Source organism: Gadus chalcogrammus, chromosome 1 (genome assembly GCF_026213295.1).
Source record: "Gadus chalcogrammus isolate NIFS_2021 chromosome 1, NIFS_Gcha_1.0, whole genome shotgun sequence".
In the NCBI taxonomy this organism is placed as follows: Eukaryota; Metazoa; Chordata; class Actinopteri; order Gadiformes; family Gadidae; genus Gadus; species Gadus chalcogrammus.
Window position 1 is genome coordinate 365,264 of NC_079412.1, and position 17,493 is coordinate 382,756.

The 17,493-nt window shown below is 41.6% G+C and overlaps 2 protein-coding genes across 2 annotated transcripts in view; both read left to right on the forward strand.

The window, feature by feature from the left end:
• The first annotated feature begins 263 nt into the window (after positions 1-263).
• On the forward strand, positions 264-6,259 carry LOC130390449 (aminoacylase-1-like). Its single transcript, XM_056600417.1, has 6 exons — positions 264-269; positions 658-852; positions 2,267-2,335; positions 2,417-2,496; positions 2,616-2,676; positions 5,057-6,259. Exons 1-6 carry the CDS (start codon positions 264-266, stop codon positions 5,231-5,233), a joined length of 588 nt encoding a protein of 195 aa, XP_056456392.1. The 3' UTR covers positions 5,234-6,259.
• Positions 6,260-6,910: 651 nt separating this feature from the next.
• LOC130390231 (voltage-dependent calcium channel subunit alpha-2/delta-2-like) overlaps positions 6,911-17,493 on the forward strand; it is a 44,555-nt gene continuing 33,972 nt past the window's right edge. The window contains exons 1-2 of the mRNA XM_056600104.1: positions 6,911-7,245; positions 14,083-14,164. Coding sequence (XP_056456079.1) covers positions 7,124-7,245; positions 14,083-14,164 — 204 coding nt within the window. The 5' untranslated portion in view covers positions 6,911-7,123. The remainder of the gene's footprint in view (positions 7,246-14,082; positions 14,165-17,493) is intronic.

The window sequence follows — 17,493 nt, forward strand, 5'->3', positions numbered from 1 at the left end:
AAACAATAGAGCGTCGGAGAAACAACATGGACCCGAACTGACAGCTGTCTACTGAAAACATCTGTCTCGAATGCCGCCTGAGTTTGTTGTTGTTGCTGGGGCCGTATACAGGTCAGCCGGTGGCTCTACTACCACTAGTTGAAATGGGCACAGTGCCAACCATCATACCGGGGTATGACATGCTTCAGCCAATGAATCAATTTTCTCACCTCCATGTATACTCTGACAATTGCGGTTGTCCAATTGAGGAGCATAGTCTAACTATGGCTGTAATCGAATAAAGCAGTGCATGTTAATGTACTGACTGTGTTGATTGTGTAATGTGTATCATATTCATTAAGGTATATTATATTAGGGCAACCCAGGAACTACAGTGAAAGTCCTGCTTTGCATCGCATGATTGAGAGGAAACGAACTCATGAAAGTTAATGTTCACTAAATGGCTTTATTACTCTACTACAATACATGGAATTTATTTTTATTTTATCCAATCAATATTTTGGCCCAATGGGCTGGTTTTAAATTGTAGTAATAAATGAACTAAGAATACATTAATAACACAGATTCAGATTTGAAGTATGAAGCTCAACACATTTGCATCATCCTAATACTAAGGTCTAAACATTTTTAAAGTGGGAACTCTTTTAAAACAATGAGTTGTATGTTCCGTTAAAGGTGAAGAATGAGGAGTGTGCTCTGTTTGACAGGTTGAATATGAGCCAGTGTTTCACTCTGGGTGACGTCACTACCGTCAACATGACCATGGTGCAAGGAGGGGTTGCCTACAACGTAATCCCCGCTGAGATGGAAGTGAGCTTTGACCTGAGAATACCTCCCACCGTCAATCTTCAGGTGCGTAGTCTTCACTTTCTCTACTTTATTATTATAAGGGGTAATACGACATCCGTAGGAAGCCTGTGGTATTCCTTATTATTTGATTGCATCATTATCTTTATTTTTCTGAAAAAATGCATCCATATCTCAAATAAGATATGGTCAAAAGTTGTAGAAATTGGCATGCTTTTAGAACTTGTTAAATACGTAAAGTAATGCTAAGGACAGGCGATATTCATTTATATGGTCCGCTATAATCAGTTTGAATGTCAAATGTTTGCCATTTCTATTAGGATAATGCAATATTCATGAAACATTTTTTTACTGCACATTTGTCATGATGAACAATATTCCTACTGCAACCCAAGAAAACAAAAAATATGGAATTAATGCAATGACCAGAACTTGACCAAACGTCCACAATAACTGCAAAAAGTTGCAAACCTGGCTCACAGTCCCATTGGTGACTGGGGACTTAATGTTGAATCATCATAGCAGTAAGACCCAAACACGTAGGGGTGGTAATCTCTTGGCACCTCACGATTCGATTCGATTCTGATTCAGAGGTCTACGATTCGATTATAGATGCATCAATGCATCCATAATTATAACATCTTGCATTATAACACACTATGGAAGTATGTAAAAAATAAACGGATTCAGTTTTGTTTTCTTTCTAATCTTTCTTTTCTATGTCATTAAAGAAAAAGCTGCTCTTAGTCAATTATAAGAATAAGAACTTGTTTGTCGTTCTTGTGTCTGGCTGTAAGTTTGCGTCCATGCTATGCGTAGGCTGAATCGCAATCGCATCCAGAGAAATCAGATTGGCGAATACACATTGAAGATAAATTAAATAATTTTAAAACTACTCAAGTTATCCCTCTGTCGAACAGAATTTTGCAGGAGGCAAACAAATGTAATAAAAAAAAATAATATATATATATTATTATTTTTTATTCAGATTATTAACTTATCTGAATCGAGACGGAATCGTTCTGCAAAGAATCGTGATGCATCGAAGAATCGATTATTTTTCCCAACCCTACAAACATGCCGTAGACATACTGTTTTGTGTAAAATATATGCGTATTTGGGACGTTAAAACAGCTATAACTTTGCATAATAATGATGTAGTCTCAGTTTTCTAAAATGGCTGAAAAGAGGAAATGTAAGTAGCCATGAAAACCCCGGCTATCTGAACCGTGGCCCCTTGCAAATTCTTCTGTTTATCTTTTAAACATGGTTGGAGATTGTGATATGTTTACTTCCTGTAAACCTGTTTTTCTGGAATACCAATGACATTAACATCCTTACCAAGCTAATCTGTCATATCATCTTTTAAATCCAAAGCGTGCAATCAAAAAAAAAACATTAAATTGTATTTTCTTCCTTGTATAATGAAACCTAAAATCTTTTTAAATACACCTTTCAGGGGTTTGAAAAGCAGATCAAGCTGTGGTGTAAAGAAGCAGGCGAAGGAATCACCTATGAGTTTGCTCAGGTACCTCACCCTGTTTCTTAAACTGTCTCTGCACATTGTTCAACTAGTGGAGTTGTTTTTGACACCAACCCCCTTTTGCAGAAACACATGAACCAGAATGTGACCTCTACTGAGGAGAGTGATCCCTGGTGGAATGCATTCAGCACTACCTGCAAGGCAATGTCAGTTCACAGTTTGCTTATGTAACACACACACACTGATAAATGATTCGAATGTACACGTTTACACCTTTTTTCCTCTTGAAGTATAGTAATGGCTAATGGCTGTGTTTCATGTGTAGGAATATGGTTTTGGAAAAGGAGATATTTCCTGCAGCCACTGATAGCCGTTTTATCCGAGCTGTAAGTATCAGGAATCCTTAACTTTAAAGTTCTTTGAAATGTATTATCTGTAATATTTCCGAATTTAAAAAAAAAATAGCATTACAACCTTCAACACGCTTAGTTATTTTGAGTGATTGTTTTTTAACACGGAAAACAGTGCTGGGCTTCCTAATGATTTAACTTGTCACATAGTGTGATGTCTGTATGGGTAGTACAGCCATCTAATGGTAAGTTAGTTAACATAACTGTAGGTAACCTAACTTGCGTCTATTTCATTAGTGTGTATGTGTGTCTATTTCAAATGTGACCAATAGTAACGTGAATAAAACATCACCTTGTCGTGAACTTGACTGACAGTGCGGTCAAGACGCCAGCTCCCTCCCAGACAACAGATCCGTTGCTACTTCACCATAGGGATACTCCATCAAAGTCGCTAACAAAAGCGGCGCTTAGTTTATTAAGCCCGCTTAGAACTAACGCCAACTTCCACTTGAGGCTAAAGCCATTCCGTCGACGCAGTTCAGCCGCACCTTGCTCAGGTTAGTTCAAGCCAGGCTTACGTTATCGTTGATTAAGCAGGCTCAAGAGATATGTAACCAGCCCAGAACTGTGAATGTCGAATCATGGATCAAATGAATGAAAAGGATCGGGCGGGATCTTTTCTATCGGCGAACAGAAGCTGCTTGTGGAGGTCTATGAGGAGTACAAGCATATAATAACTCAAAAAGGGAACACCGTAACCATTAATAAATACAGGGAGGCTATCTGGCATAGGTAGTATTTAGCGTAACATATTTTAATTTAATATTGACCTTGGATTCAAAAAGAGGGAGGTAGTGTGGAGGTAATGTGTCGGACTTGCACCCGGTCGTCCGGGTTTCAATCCCCACTCAATTAGTAATTTAGGAAGGATCACTGGAGAAATCAAAGAACTTTTCATGACATTTATTTTTCCAATTCTTTGAATATTCTAAATTGACTGACCATAGTATTTTTCTCAACAGAAGTGGTCTTGCCTCACCTGAATGGAATTTATGTGGCTGCATTATTTTCCCATGCAGCAGTGTCTTTGTGACAAAGGCTTATTAGTTATATTAATATTACCATTAACTTTACCGTGGGTTTTTGCAAGTTATCTTTGAGTTCTAGGGATATTGTAAGACATATTTATTATATAAAAAGTCAATTGTTAGGCCTTATTACTCTGATATAAAGGAAATTACAAAAATAAACCAACGGCAAGAGTTCAATGACGTACCCAGGATGAAAACTCGGGTCCCATGTACTACAGGGCAGATGCTAGACCACTCACCCTACTGCTGGTCCACAAATTTAATAGAATGCATTGGTTAGAATAAAAATGTGCTTAGAAAAAATCCACGATAACAATAGATAGCAATTCATTCAATTATTTTATTTGCACCATTTAATCTTAGACCTTTAGTGAAAATATACACTGTTTGTACTTCATATATTTACATTTATGAAAAGGCAGCTAGCTACCAATATCAATAGGATTTTGCCCCCGAGATATTGGAGAAATGTTGCAAAAAAACAAAATGTATGTCGTAAAATACTTTCTTAAGGACACATAATTTATTATCCATCTACCAAAATCATACGTTTTGAACTTAAGGTATACCTCTTGCGTCCCATCAGTCGGTTATCAAAGCAAATCCTACCCATATCGTTTCTATTTTAAAGCTATTTAATTTTTGATACGAATATTTAAACATCATTGAATTCATAACATTTAAATATTTTACTGAATTTATTGGTTGGAAATTAACATCTTTGAAATTCAAATGCAGCATTTCAAATTGTAGAGAAAACGTATCTGGAAATTTAATTACAGAAACTCCAACTGAAGGAGCAGGGTATTTAGGACGAACAAAAATCAAGACTTGATTTAATCAATCTGACTGCTGGCAGTTTGATAATTCAATGCACCCAATTGACAAACACAGTTTCTTTCAACAGAAGGGAGAATTTTGCCTCATTTGTAAAATGATATCGTTTTAAAGGAGCATACCAAAGGAAGCAAATTGTTTGTACGTCTTCACTCGCTTCAAATACGAGTCAAAAAAAGTATTTTTTTGTAGTGTCAATTTATTCAACATTTAATGTCTGTCCAACAAGGCTGTGTGCTTCCCCCTACAGATGTCTGTAAAATATTAAACAAAGCTAAGAGTTTAATTAAAAATGTTAAATGGTAATGGCTGCAAACAATGGGCTCCATCGCTGCTTATCTGCCAACGCCTGGTGTAGACGTTAGGGATGGGACCCCCCCAGCCCAAAGGGTCCGAGAGCCATCCCCAATCTACCAGCCGTTACTGAGCCAGATACTACTTAACTAGTACTACGTACTCGCTAACACTAACCTGTCTGTTGAACCTAGGTGGGGATCCCAGCGGTGGGCTTCTCCCCCATGAACCGGACCCCCATCCTGCTGCACGACCACAACGAGTTCCTCAACGAGCAGGTGTTCCTGAGTGGCATCGACGTGTACCAGAGACTCATTCTGGCTCTTTCTAGCGTTCCCGCCTTCCCTGACGAGACAAATCCCTTTCTTTAGCCCCCTGGTCAACACATTAAACTAAAGAACTAGCAGATATTGCCAAAGAATAAGGAACATGTATTCATATATACATATAGGATTTCCTTAATACAATGATTTTCTGTTAATGAAATGAATACTCAGGTGTGTGTGTGTGTGTGTGTGTGTGTGTGTGTGTGTGTGTGTGTGTGTGTGTGTGTGTGTGTGTGTGTGTGTGTGTGTGTGTGTGTGTGTGTGTGTGTGTGTGTGTGTGACACAGCGGTGTAACACTGATCATCTTTGCATTCTAGGTTGGCCGTATGTCAAAGCAGTCTTTAGTTAATATTATTTGCTGTTTGAAGAAGTGGTTCTATAATTTCAAATATAGAATGAGAGCAATTGACTCATATCTATCTTTCATTTAAGCTTTTTGATCCTCACCTTTTGTAAATGCAGTTTTAATCCTAAACGTTTTATGATGCATTTGACTTTATAATGATGACTTCTAATAAAATAATGAATATTTTATGAAACTGGAGATATTTCTCCCCCAACCAGTCTCATTTGGTCAGTTACATTCCTCCTAAATATTAATAAAAACAAATGGATAATCTCAATGTTGGATACTACAGAACTTCTTAAATGAAGTAATGTTACATAGGCCTAATCAATCTCCAGCACATGGTCCATTTCAAAAACATTTCAAAGGTTTCTCCCAAAGACATTTCCCAATTGACAGTGACATTATGTACAAACCATCAAATGTTCTGAATGTATTCCCATGACTCATCTAAATAAAGCATCTGTGAAATGGTATATGTCGTACGTAAACAAAAACAGAATGATGGCACTTTTGTCAAGACCAGCCACCATATCCACCTGTGTATGAGGACAACTGCTATAAAATAAAGGAAAAGTTAACCGAAGGGCTTCTAGAGCGATGCACTGTTCTCCCTTTAGAGTGGCCATCTAGTTCACAGCGTGTCCATGTCTGATTGGGATTGTCAGGGAGACAGCCGACTCTAAATACAGAGTAGATCTTCAGGACAGCAGCATTAACACTTCAGACTACATGGCTCCTCGAGGAACACCTTAAGTGGTCCATTCCGCTCTAGGAACACAGTCACAGCAAGTGAAGGCACGTTCTGCCTGGACGCCAGCAGTACAGCATTTAGGTTTGGTTTTGAAGAACCCCTCTTATGCAACGCTGTCGGTGTTTCATGAAAAGTGAATAGATACCAAATAGTGCTCCCATGGTGTAGTACTGGATAATTAGGTGAGGTGAAGACATTTTATTGCTTAGGAATCAACACAATCCTTAGATAAGGAGGATGTTTGACTGGTATAAAGCCTTGATAACTACTGGTCTTTGGTAAGATTAGATAATGTGATAATGAATGACCCTCTGAAATAACGCGGCTCACACACCCATTGCTAACCCAGTCACACATGGTACGGTCCTGAGATCCCTCGAGCACATACCATTTAATCTAAGACAGTTATTTCAGGCTTTGTCTCTCTTTCTATTAAAAGTATTTTCCGGGCTTTAATAGCCTATAAGCTGCCTGATTTTTGGGGATGCCGCTGCGGCTTGGGCCGTCCGGTTCTCCATCTCCCCGTGTCCTCCACCTCTAGAGGTGCGCGAGCCTGGACCGGAGGAGGAGAGCGACGGGGCGGGGGGCGCGAGGCGGAGCGGCGCTCTGCAGTACAGTCTCCTCCGAGCATCACTCCGCATTCAGCGCTCCTTGATGCTGTCACGTCCGACGCCAACGACTGTGGTATCGATATGACGAGAGTAGGAAACGTGACGACCATGGCGATCATCTAGCCGTAGCGTGTGGGATTATTGCGTTGCCTTTCGTTCTTCTGAAGGAGCTCTTTGTTTAAAGCCTCGGAGCCCCCCAGTAACGAGAATTTTTTAATGGAAAAATGGCGACAGGCAAACAGTCTTCTAGCTTGGTCGTCTGCCTGGTCTCCATCCAGATGATCTTCTTGATTCTGCTGGCGTCCCGGCCTGGATCCGAGGCGCTCACCTTCCCTCAGCAATACACGTAAGAGCTTCGCAGTCCTCCATTGATAACATATTGGTTGCTTAGCAGGAACTTTAGTTGTTCGTTACTCCAAAGCAACACTTGTATCAATCAACACACTCTTCAATTACCAACGTTGCGCCGTTGCGTTGCATAACCCCCCCCCCCCCCCCCCCCCACACACACACACATAATGTTTATATTTAATTATTCGACTTCCACCACGATTGACAGCCTATCTAAGGCTTGAATGAACGTAGAGAAAGCGTAGTAAGAACTTCACTTATTTTCTTCTCAGTCCAGAATGTGAATGATGTTCCAGTTTGCAGTGATTGATTTGTGCAGGGCGAAGCATGAAGCTTTCAGAGCCTCTGAAGTCTCAGGACGCCCGGGTACCAGCACCTCCCTGCTTCCATGACAACATCCACAGCCCTGGCCCTGTCTTTCTGAGGGAAGATGGGCCCAGTGGCTCTTGGTTTTATCTCTTCTCTTCCATGATAAACAGATTATGCTCATTCAAAGTTACTTGGCCTAGCATTAGCCTACTATGTAGCTTTCAATAAAACAAGAAGGAGGTTGGAGTTGTATCGAAGCAGTTTCATCTCTCAGGTCTAACCCTTTGCTTTGTCGAGGCCCGGTTGTTTTCAAACACGAGGTGTCGATATCTCATGACGCCTTGCACTGATGGGTGCAGTAGGTCAACTTATCACGCCATGCAGAGCACCTTGCCCTTACAAGAGGTACACTGCTGCTACACATAGGCTACTAATTACAATAACAAGTGACATATTTTCAAAAGATGATCGTGATCCTCATGGCTGTTGCTAACCTCATTAGGCGCTAAGTACAGCTGGCGTGTGCGACCGCTCTGCACTCACTCGCTGGAGGGAGGGAGAGTTCACCAGATGTTGCGGTGTTCTTGGCTTAGAGACTTCTGACCAATCACAGCGGTGCATGAGAGCTTTATTTACCAATTAGAAGAGGGATCTATAAATCATTGAGTCGTTTGCATTTGTCGATGTGTAGGAGGATGGGGGATGTTTGTGTGTGTGTGTGCGTGTGTGTGTGTGTGTGTGTGTGTGTGTGTGTGTGTGTGTGTGTGCGTGTGTGCGCGTGTGTGCGTGCGTGCGTGCGTGCGTGTGTGTGTGTGAGGGTGTGTGCGTAGTGGCCTGTTTATGATTAATCGGGTTGCTGCAAGGTGCTAGTACCTAATTTCTCTCTTATCCTGTGGTTTAGTTTTCGTTCTAAAACAGCAACACAGTCCTCTGGATGACTTGGACCGGCTGTCTTCCTGCAGCTCAGCCTAGCACAGGAAAACTAAATCACATTCTATTTACAAATGGTTGCAAGAAATGGAATCTACATCCGCTGCACATGGCTCCATCCCACTGCCAACCTCCCACCATTCCTTCATCTCCACATTACTCAAACCCCCCCCCCCCCCCCCCCCACCCCGCCGCCACTCCTGGCTCTAGATGGGAATATGGGCTTCCCAGCATGTAGGCCAGCCACCCCACACCCTCTCTCTGCTTTCCTCCCTCTCGTCCCAGGGGTAGGTGTGTGTGTGTGTGTGTGTGTGTGTGTGTGTGTGTGTGTGTGTGTGTGTGTGTGTGTGTGTGTGTGTGTGTGTGTGTGTGTGTGTGTGTGTGTGTGTGTGTGTGTGTGTGCGTACATGGCAGGTGGAGTTGTATAGAAACATACTGTTCTGTTTCTTCATGACTGCATATATTGGGATCTGTGTTATAACGATAGAACGATCTGTGATATATACTGTATATCTCTTCCTAAGGTAAGAAATCCTAAAGGAAGAGATGTATATCATGGTATCCTGAAACCTCAAGGTGTTGTTTCAGTTGCTGGAGCGTTCCTGCCGCTCTGAGTGGAGAATGGAGCCCTGTTTTATCATCAGCCACTCTACCTTCAAAAGAAACATTCCTATAGCGTCTGTGACATCACCTGAGGCACGACTTTGGGGACAAGCTTTCCCTCCTCCTTTCAGTTGTCCGTCAATCAAAGTCAAAATCATCGAATGGAGGAGTCGTCTCAGTGAAGCTAAGGTGTGGGCTCCTTAATCTCCTCAGAAAGACACCAGTCATTCACACGGCTCTTTAAGACCCATTTGTGTCTAAGTAGAACCGTCGGTTCCACCCAGACACATGGGCTGTGTGAAAGTAGAAACAGCCAGTCAGTAGTTCTGTACATACACAGTATGGACACACTGGGATGTTGAAGTCCTGTTAATATTTGTGAAGGATTGTTCTCTAGTGTTCATGTGAATGTGTTAAAGGAGACGTATTATACCACCAGGTGTGAGTGTGATTAGCCTCACAAGCCGTTTCGAAAATCGGTCCCATCTGACATCACTAGTGGGCGTGTGCACCTAGATCTGTGCTGGATAAATCAGTCTACCAGCCTACCCAGTGGACTGACGTAAACGTGGCTCATATATCCAGCACAGATCTAGGTGGACTCACACACTAGTGATGATGTCATATGGGGCAGATTTTCAAAACGGCTTGTAAGGCTAATCACACTCACTCCTGGTGGTATTATATGTCTCCTTTAAGATAAGGTACTACTCACCTTACACAAGGCTCAAGTTCCTGGTGGAAAGGTTTTGGATAATTATTATCTGGTAAGGATGCCCACTGGGCGCCTTCCTTGGGAGGTGTTTCAGGCACGTCCAGTGGGGAGGAGACCTCGGGGAAGACCCAGGACTAGGTGGAGAGATTATATCTCAACACTGGCCTGGGAACGCCTCGGGATCCCCCCGTCAGAGCTGGTCAATGTGGCCCGGGAAAGGGAAGTCTGGGGCCCCCTGCTAGAGCTGGTTCCCCAATGACCCGACCCCGGATAAGCGGACGAAGATGAGATTATTATGCCCTTCTTTGGTCATGGGTGATTGTTTGACAATGAAAAATATAGTTTTTGTTCATCGTACTGGATTGCACATTGAAATGAAAGACTAACACACTGATGGCTAGTGTTGGCAGCTCTTGTAAAGAGTTCATTGCCATTTAACTCTGGAGAGATCGAGTTTTATTTATTATTGATTATTGATTGATTATTGATTTCTTCTCTGTGGGATGAAGAAGCCAGGAATGTGACAGAGTCCAGCCGGTGCTTGTGGTTTTTTGGCGGAAAGATGGAAATCCATTGTGGTGGTCTGCACTGACAGCGTTGGAATGTTTGACATGGGAAAATGTTTATGACTGTGTGTATGGAGGGGGGGTTAAGTCCTGATTTAACTTCTGTTGTCGCTACATATAGCGGCAATTATTTTTGATCTAGCCATTTACACAACATGAGCGAATACAGTAATTAAAAAGATGATTGGCAGTTATATTATAGTCATTCTAAATCCTTTCAGTCCAATTCTGGTAAAATGCGAATCATTTGAGTTATACAGATCGATAGAAAGCCCAATTACGTGGCCAATAATACAGACACATTATAAAATCCCTCTCTAAAACAGCCACCTTCTCACCAACAGCTAAATATGTCTTGTTCTGAAAACAAATGCACAGCCATGTGGGATGGAGCTCATTTCTTTATCCCGAGACACAAACGCTGCAATAGCTAAATAATTGGTTTGGTAAGTCACCCCAGCATGTAGGGTCGACTTCATATGAACTATTGTTAAAATGAATGTTTCATCTCGGAAATTATCAAATGCAATTTGAGTCAATATTAAATAAATAAATATGCCAATGTTATAAATAAACATGGTTATGAAATAAATCCTGAAATAAATAAATGAGGCAGTAAATATGAGCTAAAATTAATATATAAATGAGTCAATATGGTTATATAAATAAATCGGTTTTTGAAAATAAATTATGTTTTACTACTTTATTTATTTCAGAGGACTTTAATTTCATAATTCAAACTTTGTTTTAATCAGGGGACTTTCCAAGCCGACCTGAGCCCCTCTGTCCCCTCCCTCTCCCCGCCTGAGTCGGCAGACGCATCATCACGTGGGCGGAGCCTGACCGCTGCCTGCTGTGCTGGAGTGTAGGAGGGCTGTTCTGTGATGGCTTTGCTCTGAGATAACCATGTCCCACTCATTTGAATATAACAGATAGAAATAAAAAAGAGCTGGGAAAGAAATTTGGCATTATGAAATAAAAGTCCCCTGAAATAAATAAATGTGAAAATATGAAATAGAGGGCAGCTGAAGATACTTTTGAACAAACACATTTTGCATTAAAAAAATGTATTTATTAAACTATATCAACCCATTTATGTATATTTATTAATATATTTATCATAATTGGTTTAATCATTATTGTTAGTTATGAACATATTGGACATTGAAAAAATATCCACGGTCCTAACCACAGCACTGTGTCGCGTCCAACTCAAGACGTGGTCTGAGTCATGGACCTATTAAAGAAGGTTTGAGTCCCGTATCTAGAAGTGTGCAGGCTACCCGTCGTCGAGGAAACGCTCGGACAGCAGCACAGCTCTTCATAGAGTAATTGTTTGGTCCTCTTTCTACCCTAATTAATACAAGAAAAGTACCCTTCCCTAAATAATAGCCTAACAATAGACGTCTCACATTTCAAAAGGTTCCCAATGGATTAAAGTCGCTGTTTAGCGACACAACAGCGAAAAAGTAGATTAGGAACTGCGGGTCCAACGCAGATAGACGTATAATACAGCTTAAACAATGTTAAAGTGACCTAGACTAAACATAGACTGTATATAATACCAGTTAAACCGACTTAACATAGACTGAATATATACAGGTTAAAATGACTTGACATAGACTATATAATACAGGTTAAACTGACTTAACATAGACTATATAATGGAGGTGAAGCAGATTTTCCATATGTGTCCATTTGTGGATACTTTCGCAGTCTTTTTCACACCAAACAAAGTGTACTAGTCCCAGTGTAGGCCGTGTGAGGCCGTGTATTCTGGCATCCCTCATACTGATTCAGGAACTCAACTAATGACTGATGTTATTAAAGGTCCCATGGCATGCAAGTTTCACTTTATGAGGTTTTCAAACATTAATATGAGTTCCCCTAGCCTGCCTATGGTCCCCCTTGTAGCTAGAAATGGCGTTAGGTGTAAAACAAGCACTAGGTATCCTGCTCTGCCTTTGAAAAAACAAAGCTCAGACGCGCCGATTTGGAATTTTCCCCGTATGTCGTCATACGGGGACAGGCCTCCTCTTACTCTGCTTTGCCCGCCCAGAGAATTTGGTCCGCCAATTAGACAATGAGGCATGAGACAATGAGGCACCACCGCCGTGAGGCACCACCACCGCAAGAGACCACCACGCGAGGAACCACCACAGTGGGTCCTCCTCAGCACCCTCGTTCCCCTATTGTCCTGTTTGGATCAACTTTAGCCGGCTCAACCTCTTTGTCCTTAGTTACAGCAAGTTTGGCTATGATTGCCCTACATTTACCGCCTTTAGGCACCTTAAATTGCTTGGGCTTCTTTGGCTGTCTGGCAGCCATGTTTATACAGCTGATGGGTTCCTTAGGAGTACTTCTCCATCGTGAGGAGGGAAAAGTTATCAGAGGTCAAAGTGGTCAGGGAATATGACCTTCCAAAGTTAGCATTTCGATTGCTATAGTGCCCCCCTATTGACTAATCTGGAATCTGAATCATAATCTGGATAAACCTCAAAGCAATTAATCGGGACCCATGTGCCTTTAACTGCACCAAGTTTGATGATGATTGGTTTAGGTTAATCCTGCTTTTTGGCTCCTTAAATATGATTGGACCATTTTGAATGCATGTTGCTGCCTTGTTGTACGTCTGTAAAGAGGTGTTTGTGTGCTGTTGCCTCTCTAACCCATCCTTTCTCACTGCCCCTTTTCCATTACCCCCCCCAAAGAAGCTTGTGCTTTTTGTCAGGCCATCACTGTAAATAAGAACTTGTTCTTAATGATCTGCCTGGTTAAATAACACCTTGGCCTCTGGCGGCCAAGGTGTTTTGACGTCTTCATGTTGCTTGAGCAGTTACAACCTTCGACCTCAACAATCCAAAGGTTGTCAGTTGTACATGTGTTTGATAGATCTATTGGACCGTTTCTGTTAACGTTGGTATTTTAGCGCAATGACTTAAAACTGTTTGAAGGCATAATTGTCCCGTTACTGAAAACAATAATGCACAACCTTGGAACGGATCAAGTATTTGTTGTGGTAGCTGTGGTATAACATGTGTTAGCATATTTGTCCATGCATTTTTCAAAGGTTTCCTTACTCCTGGTTGGCAGTTAAGAGGGACCCGCCAGAGTAAGTTAAAATTGAGAATGTATCCAACTAAAGAAGTCCCTGCCCTCCCTTCAGACCTCCCTCCCAAACCATTCCCCCAACACACGTTACTAGCTTGCTAACTTTAGAAATAGGTGTGCCTTTCAGAAGAGTCTGTTGATGAGCAATGAGTACTTGGAAGTGTTGTCAAAAAGATACATTTCTTTATCCATATCCATGCTGAATGTTTATAACGGTTTCAGTATTCATTGTCTGCAGTATCAATACACCGAGAAGAAAATTGTGAAATGTGAAAAGGCTAATCATTATGTACGTCATTCTGCTGTCATACACTGTAATCATGTTACAGCCTTGTTATATTTATCTTTTAATCAAATCTTATAAAATTGTATTCCCTCCATGTTATGTACATCAAGGTATTTGTCAAAGAAAGAAAGTCCAGCATTATTTATGACAACGCTAGTGCATAGGCAGAGCATGCACAGGTAGTCGCTTAGGGATGGACATGTCTTCAGCGCTGAATTCAATTTCTGACAAGAAATCCATACCCTAGGTTTAGGTCGAGCATAGACGTGGGTATCCCCTGTTAAAGCTGTGGATGTAACTGTGTGTCCACAGGATCATGCACTGGGGAAGGAGGATTGAGCAGGAGATTGACAAAGTGTTCCAGCACATCACTGGAGCCCAGCAGCTGAAAGGGGTTTGTACTCAGACACACCACGGCTGTTGTCGTAGAGCCGCATTGAAACACAGAGCCTTCCACCGTGCAGAATGGTCTGTGTACTGAACTGTTGTATTTGCCCACTGTTTGTGTAACAGCTCAGCAGCTGACACAAACCGAGAGATGATTACATGTTTCAATATTGATGCTGTCCTTTTCTTTTCTTTTGTGGTGGTCTGAGACTCATTTCAGGCGCTTGAACAACCAAAAACACAATGTCTTGTGTTTCCTGGCTGGTTGTGTGTATCTAATAGATTTTTTTTTTGCCAGTCAGCTTTGAGTGTGTGTGTTTATGTCAGTGGCGAGCGCAATACATGATATCAACTTAATGGTTATAAGAGCTCGTGGCGCTTTTGATGCACAATTGGTGTTTCAATGGAATAGAATCGGGGTAGGCTATAATCTCCTTAAGAAATAACCCAATTTATATATTTTATTACACATTAGAAATACTTCCAATGTGGCGCAATGAGCTAAATTTTTGTTCAGAATCCCCCAGCCCCCCACTCATCGTATATATATATCCATATGCATTTATTTCTGACCTATGGTAATCATTTTATTTTATGTAACAAGCATGCATAAATCCTGTATTTATTACATGACGATATACATGTTGTATGAACACAATATTCTGAACAACCCCAGAAATGATAGATTTATTGTTCTTGTGATAGGAGCGGGATGCTGTGATGAGGATTTCAATTCAATTCAATTCAATTTTATTTGTATAGCCCTTAATCACCATTACAGTCTCAAAGGGCTTAACAGGCCAAATATTTGTGACACCCCCCTTTACCCATGCCCCCACACGGGCAAGAAAAAACTCCCTTGAAATCAGCAAGGAAGAAATCTTGAGAAGAAACGCAGTGTAGGGGATCTCTTCTTCCAGGGATGGTCAGGAGTGCAATGGGTGCCACAATTGACATACAGGTAAATACATGCACATCATATTAAAATGGTGATGGGGTTCTGGCCGGTTATCCATAAGGAGAGTCCAGGCATCCAGTCCAGTACCCGCAACACGCTAGAACAGACAGAATAGTGAATTAGAACGGGAAAGTACATAGTGGGAATGTATAATGTAATAAGAAAAGCACAAGCAAACAGAGTGGTCTTCACTTCGCATCTGTCGTTTTCACACTCCAAATGCAAGATTGAAGAGGTTCGTTTTGAGCTTTCCTTTGAATAGCTCCACAGAGTCAGCTTCCCTGATCGCTGATGGCAGCCTATTCCATAGGAAGGGGGCTCGATAGGCAAACGCTCTCTGTCCAGCCGATTTCTTTTTAACCTTCGGCAATGAAAGAAGGCCGGCTCCTGAAGACCGGAGGGACCGAGAAGGACTATAAGTAATGATCAGGTCCTTCAGGTAGGATGGAGATAATCCATGCAAGGCTTTATAGGTTAGCAATAGCACCTTAAAGTCTGATCTGAAAGTTATTGGTAGCCAGTGTAGAGAGGCGAGAATAGGTGTGATATGATCAAACTTTCTCGTTCTGGTTAGCAGTCTAGCTGCCGCATTGTGTACCAGCTGTAGACTTTTTGTGGTAGAGTTCGGTAATCCCGAGAACAGTGCATTGCAATAGTCCAGTCTTGACGAAACAAATGCATGAATCAGTGTCTCTGCATCCACTGCAGATAACATTGGTCTGATTCTTGCAATGTTTCTCAGATGGAAAAAGGCAATTGTAGTTATACTTCTTATATGTTGGTCAAAGCATAGTTGAGGGTCAAACAGGACACCAAGATTTTTGACGGACACACTCTGTGGGATGGCGAGGCCATCCAACCACAGAGAGACATCCTCAAACTCTTCCCGGTCCCGCTTCGAGCCGATAATTATCAGCTCTGTCTTCCCAGTGTTAAGCTGTAGGAAGTTTTGTGACATCCAGCCCTTCACAGCAGCCAGACAGGACTCAACCCTTTGAATCTGGGCCGAGTCCCCAGAATCTACAGGAATGTAGAGCTGGGTGTCATCCGCGTAGCAATGGAAACTAATTCCGAAGCTGCGGATAACGTCGCCCAGGGGAAGCATGTAGATTGCCAAAAGTAATGGACCAAGGACCGACCCTCACCGGATCACCTTAATCGTGCACATATTTAGTTTACATTTACTCATTAAAATATTTATTCAGCAGGTTTTTACTCCAAACCACAGCGCACTTTGTTTGACAGCTGAGTTGCCGTCAATTGTTTTGTTTTTGTCGTAAACTAGGTTCTGTGTGTGTGTGTGTGTGTGTGTGTGTGTGTGTGTGTGTGTGTGTGTGTGTGTGTGTGTGTGTGTGTGTTTGTGTTCCAACGGGTGACAGCACCCCCCCCCCCCCATGGTCTCTAATGACAGGGGGGCCGTTGTACTCCTATTGACCACTTTCACAGAATGAGGGCATTACACTTTACTAAAGAATGTGTTTGGAGGATCTCGCCCAACAGGAAGTGATGTAATTGGTGGGTGATCTAGGGGTTTAGCACACTTATAGACATGGGGTCTTTTCTATATTGAAGAGGGCTTAAAGGACTCAAGATAATCAATCTGTTGGTTCTAGCCCAACCGAAGGGATGCGATTCCTCCCTGAGAGGTCATACAACCATTTTTTTTAAACCTTTGAATAAGATAGAGATATCTAGTCCCGAATCTGGGCAAATACATCTATTTAAATCTATTAGGAGCTCTAGCCCTATACGCAAGGCTCACAAAGCATCATCAAATGCTCCATTGAAACGCATTGGAAACGCAAGGCATTGCTATGAATTAATCTAAAGACTGATCAACTAGGAGGCGCCTTGGGACCCGAACCCCAAAACCGCAGACAATTTTGGGGTCCAGTGGTCCAAAGGAGCCCGCACCACACCCCTTATGAGATTAAAAAAATTGAATTTCCATTTCATCGCTCGGATTCTCATACATGCATGTTGGATCATTAGGCATTTGCTGAGGCTTTGTAAGTCACTTCCTGTAGGGCTAGAGCCCCCACATTTATTTAAATGAAAGAGCCCATCCTCTTAAATATTAAAGAGAACCGAGTTCTCTCTAGCTGCTTGTGAGCAGTAGGGGTATACCATACTTAAATAGATAGGGCAATATGTAAAGCGTCTTAGAGTACCATATTAAGCGCTATATAAATTTCATTTATTATTATTATTATAAATACGCAGCTTGCCATGACAATTTCTGAATGAATGAGTGAATGACTGGAACTTGAGGCTATCTAAATCTATTAATCGATATATCTTAAATCGAGTTATATCTATACATTTATAAACAACTGAAGTGCACTATTAAGGGGATAAATTATACTTTACCTAGAACC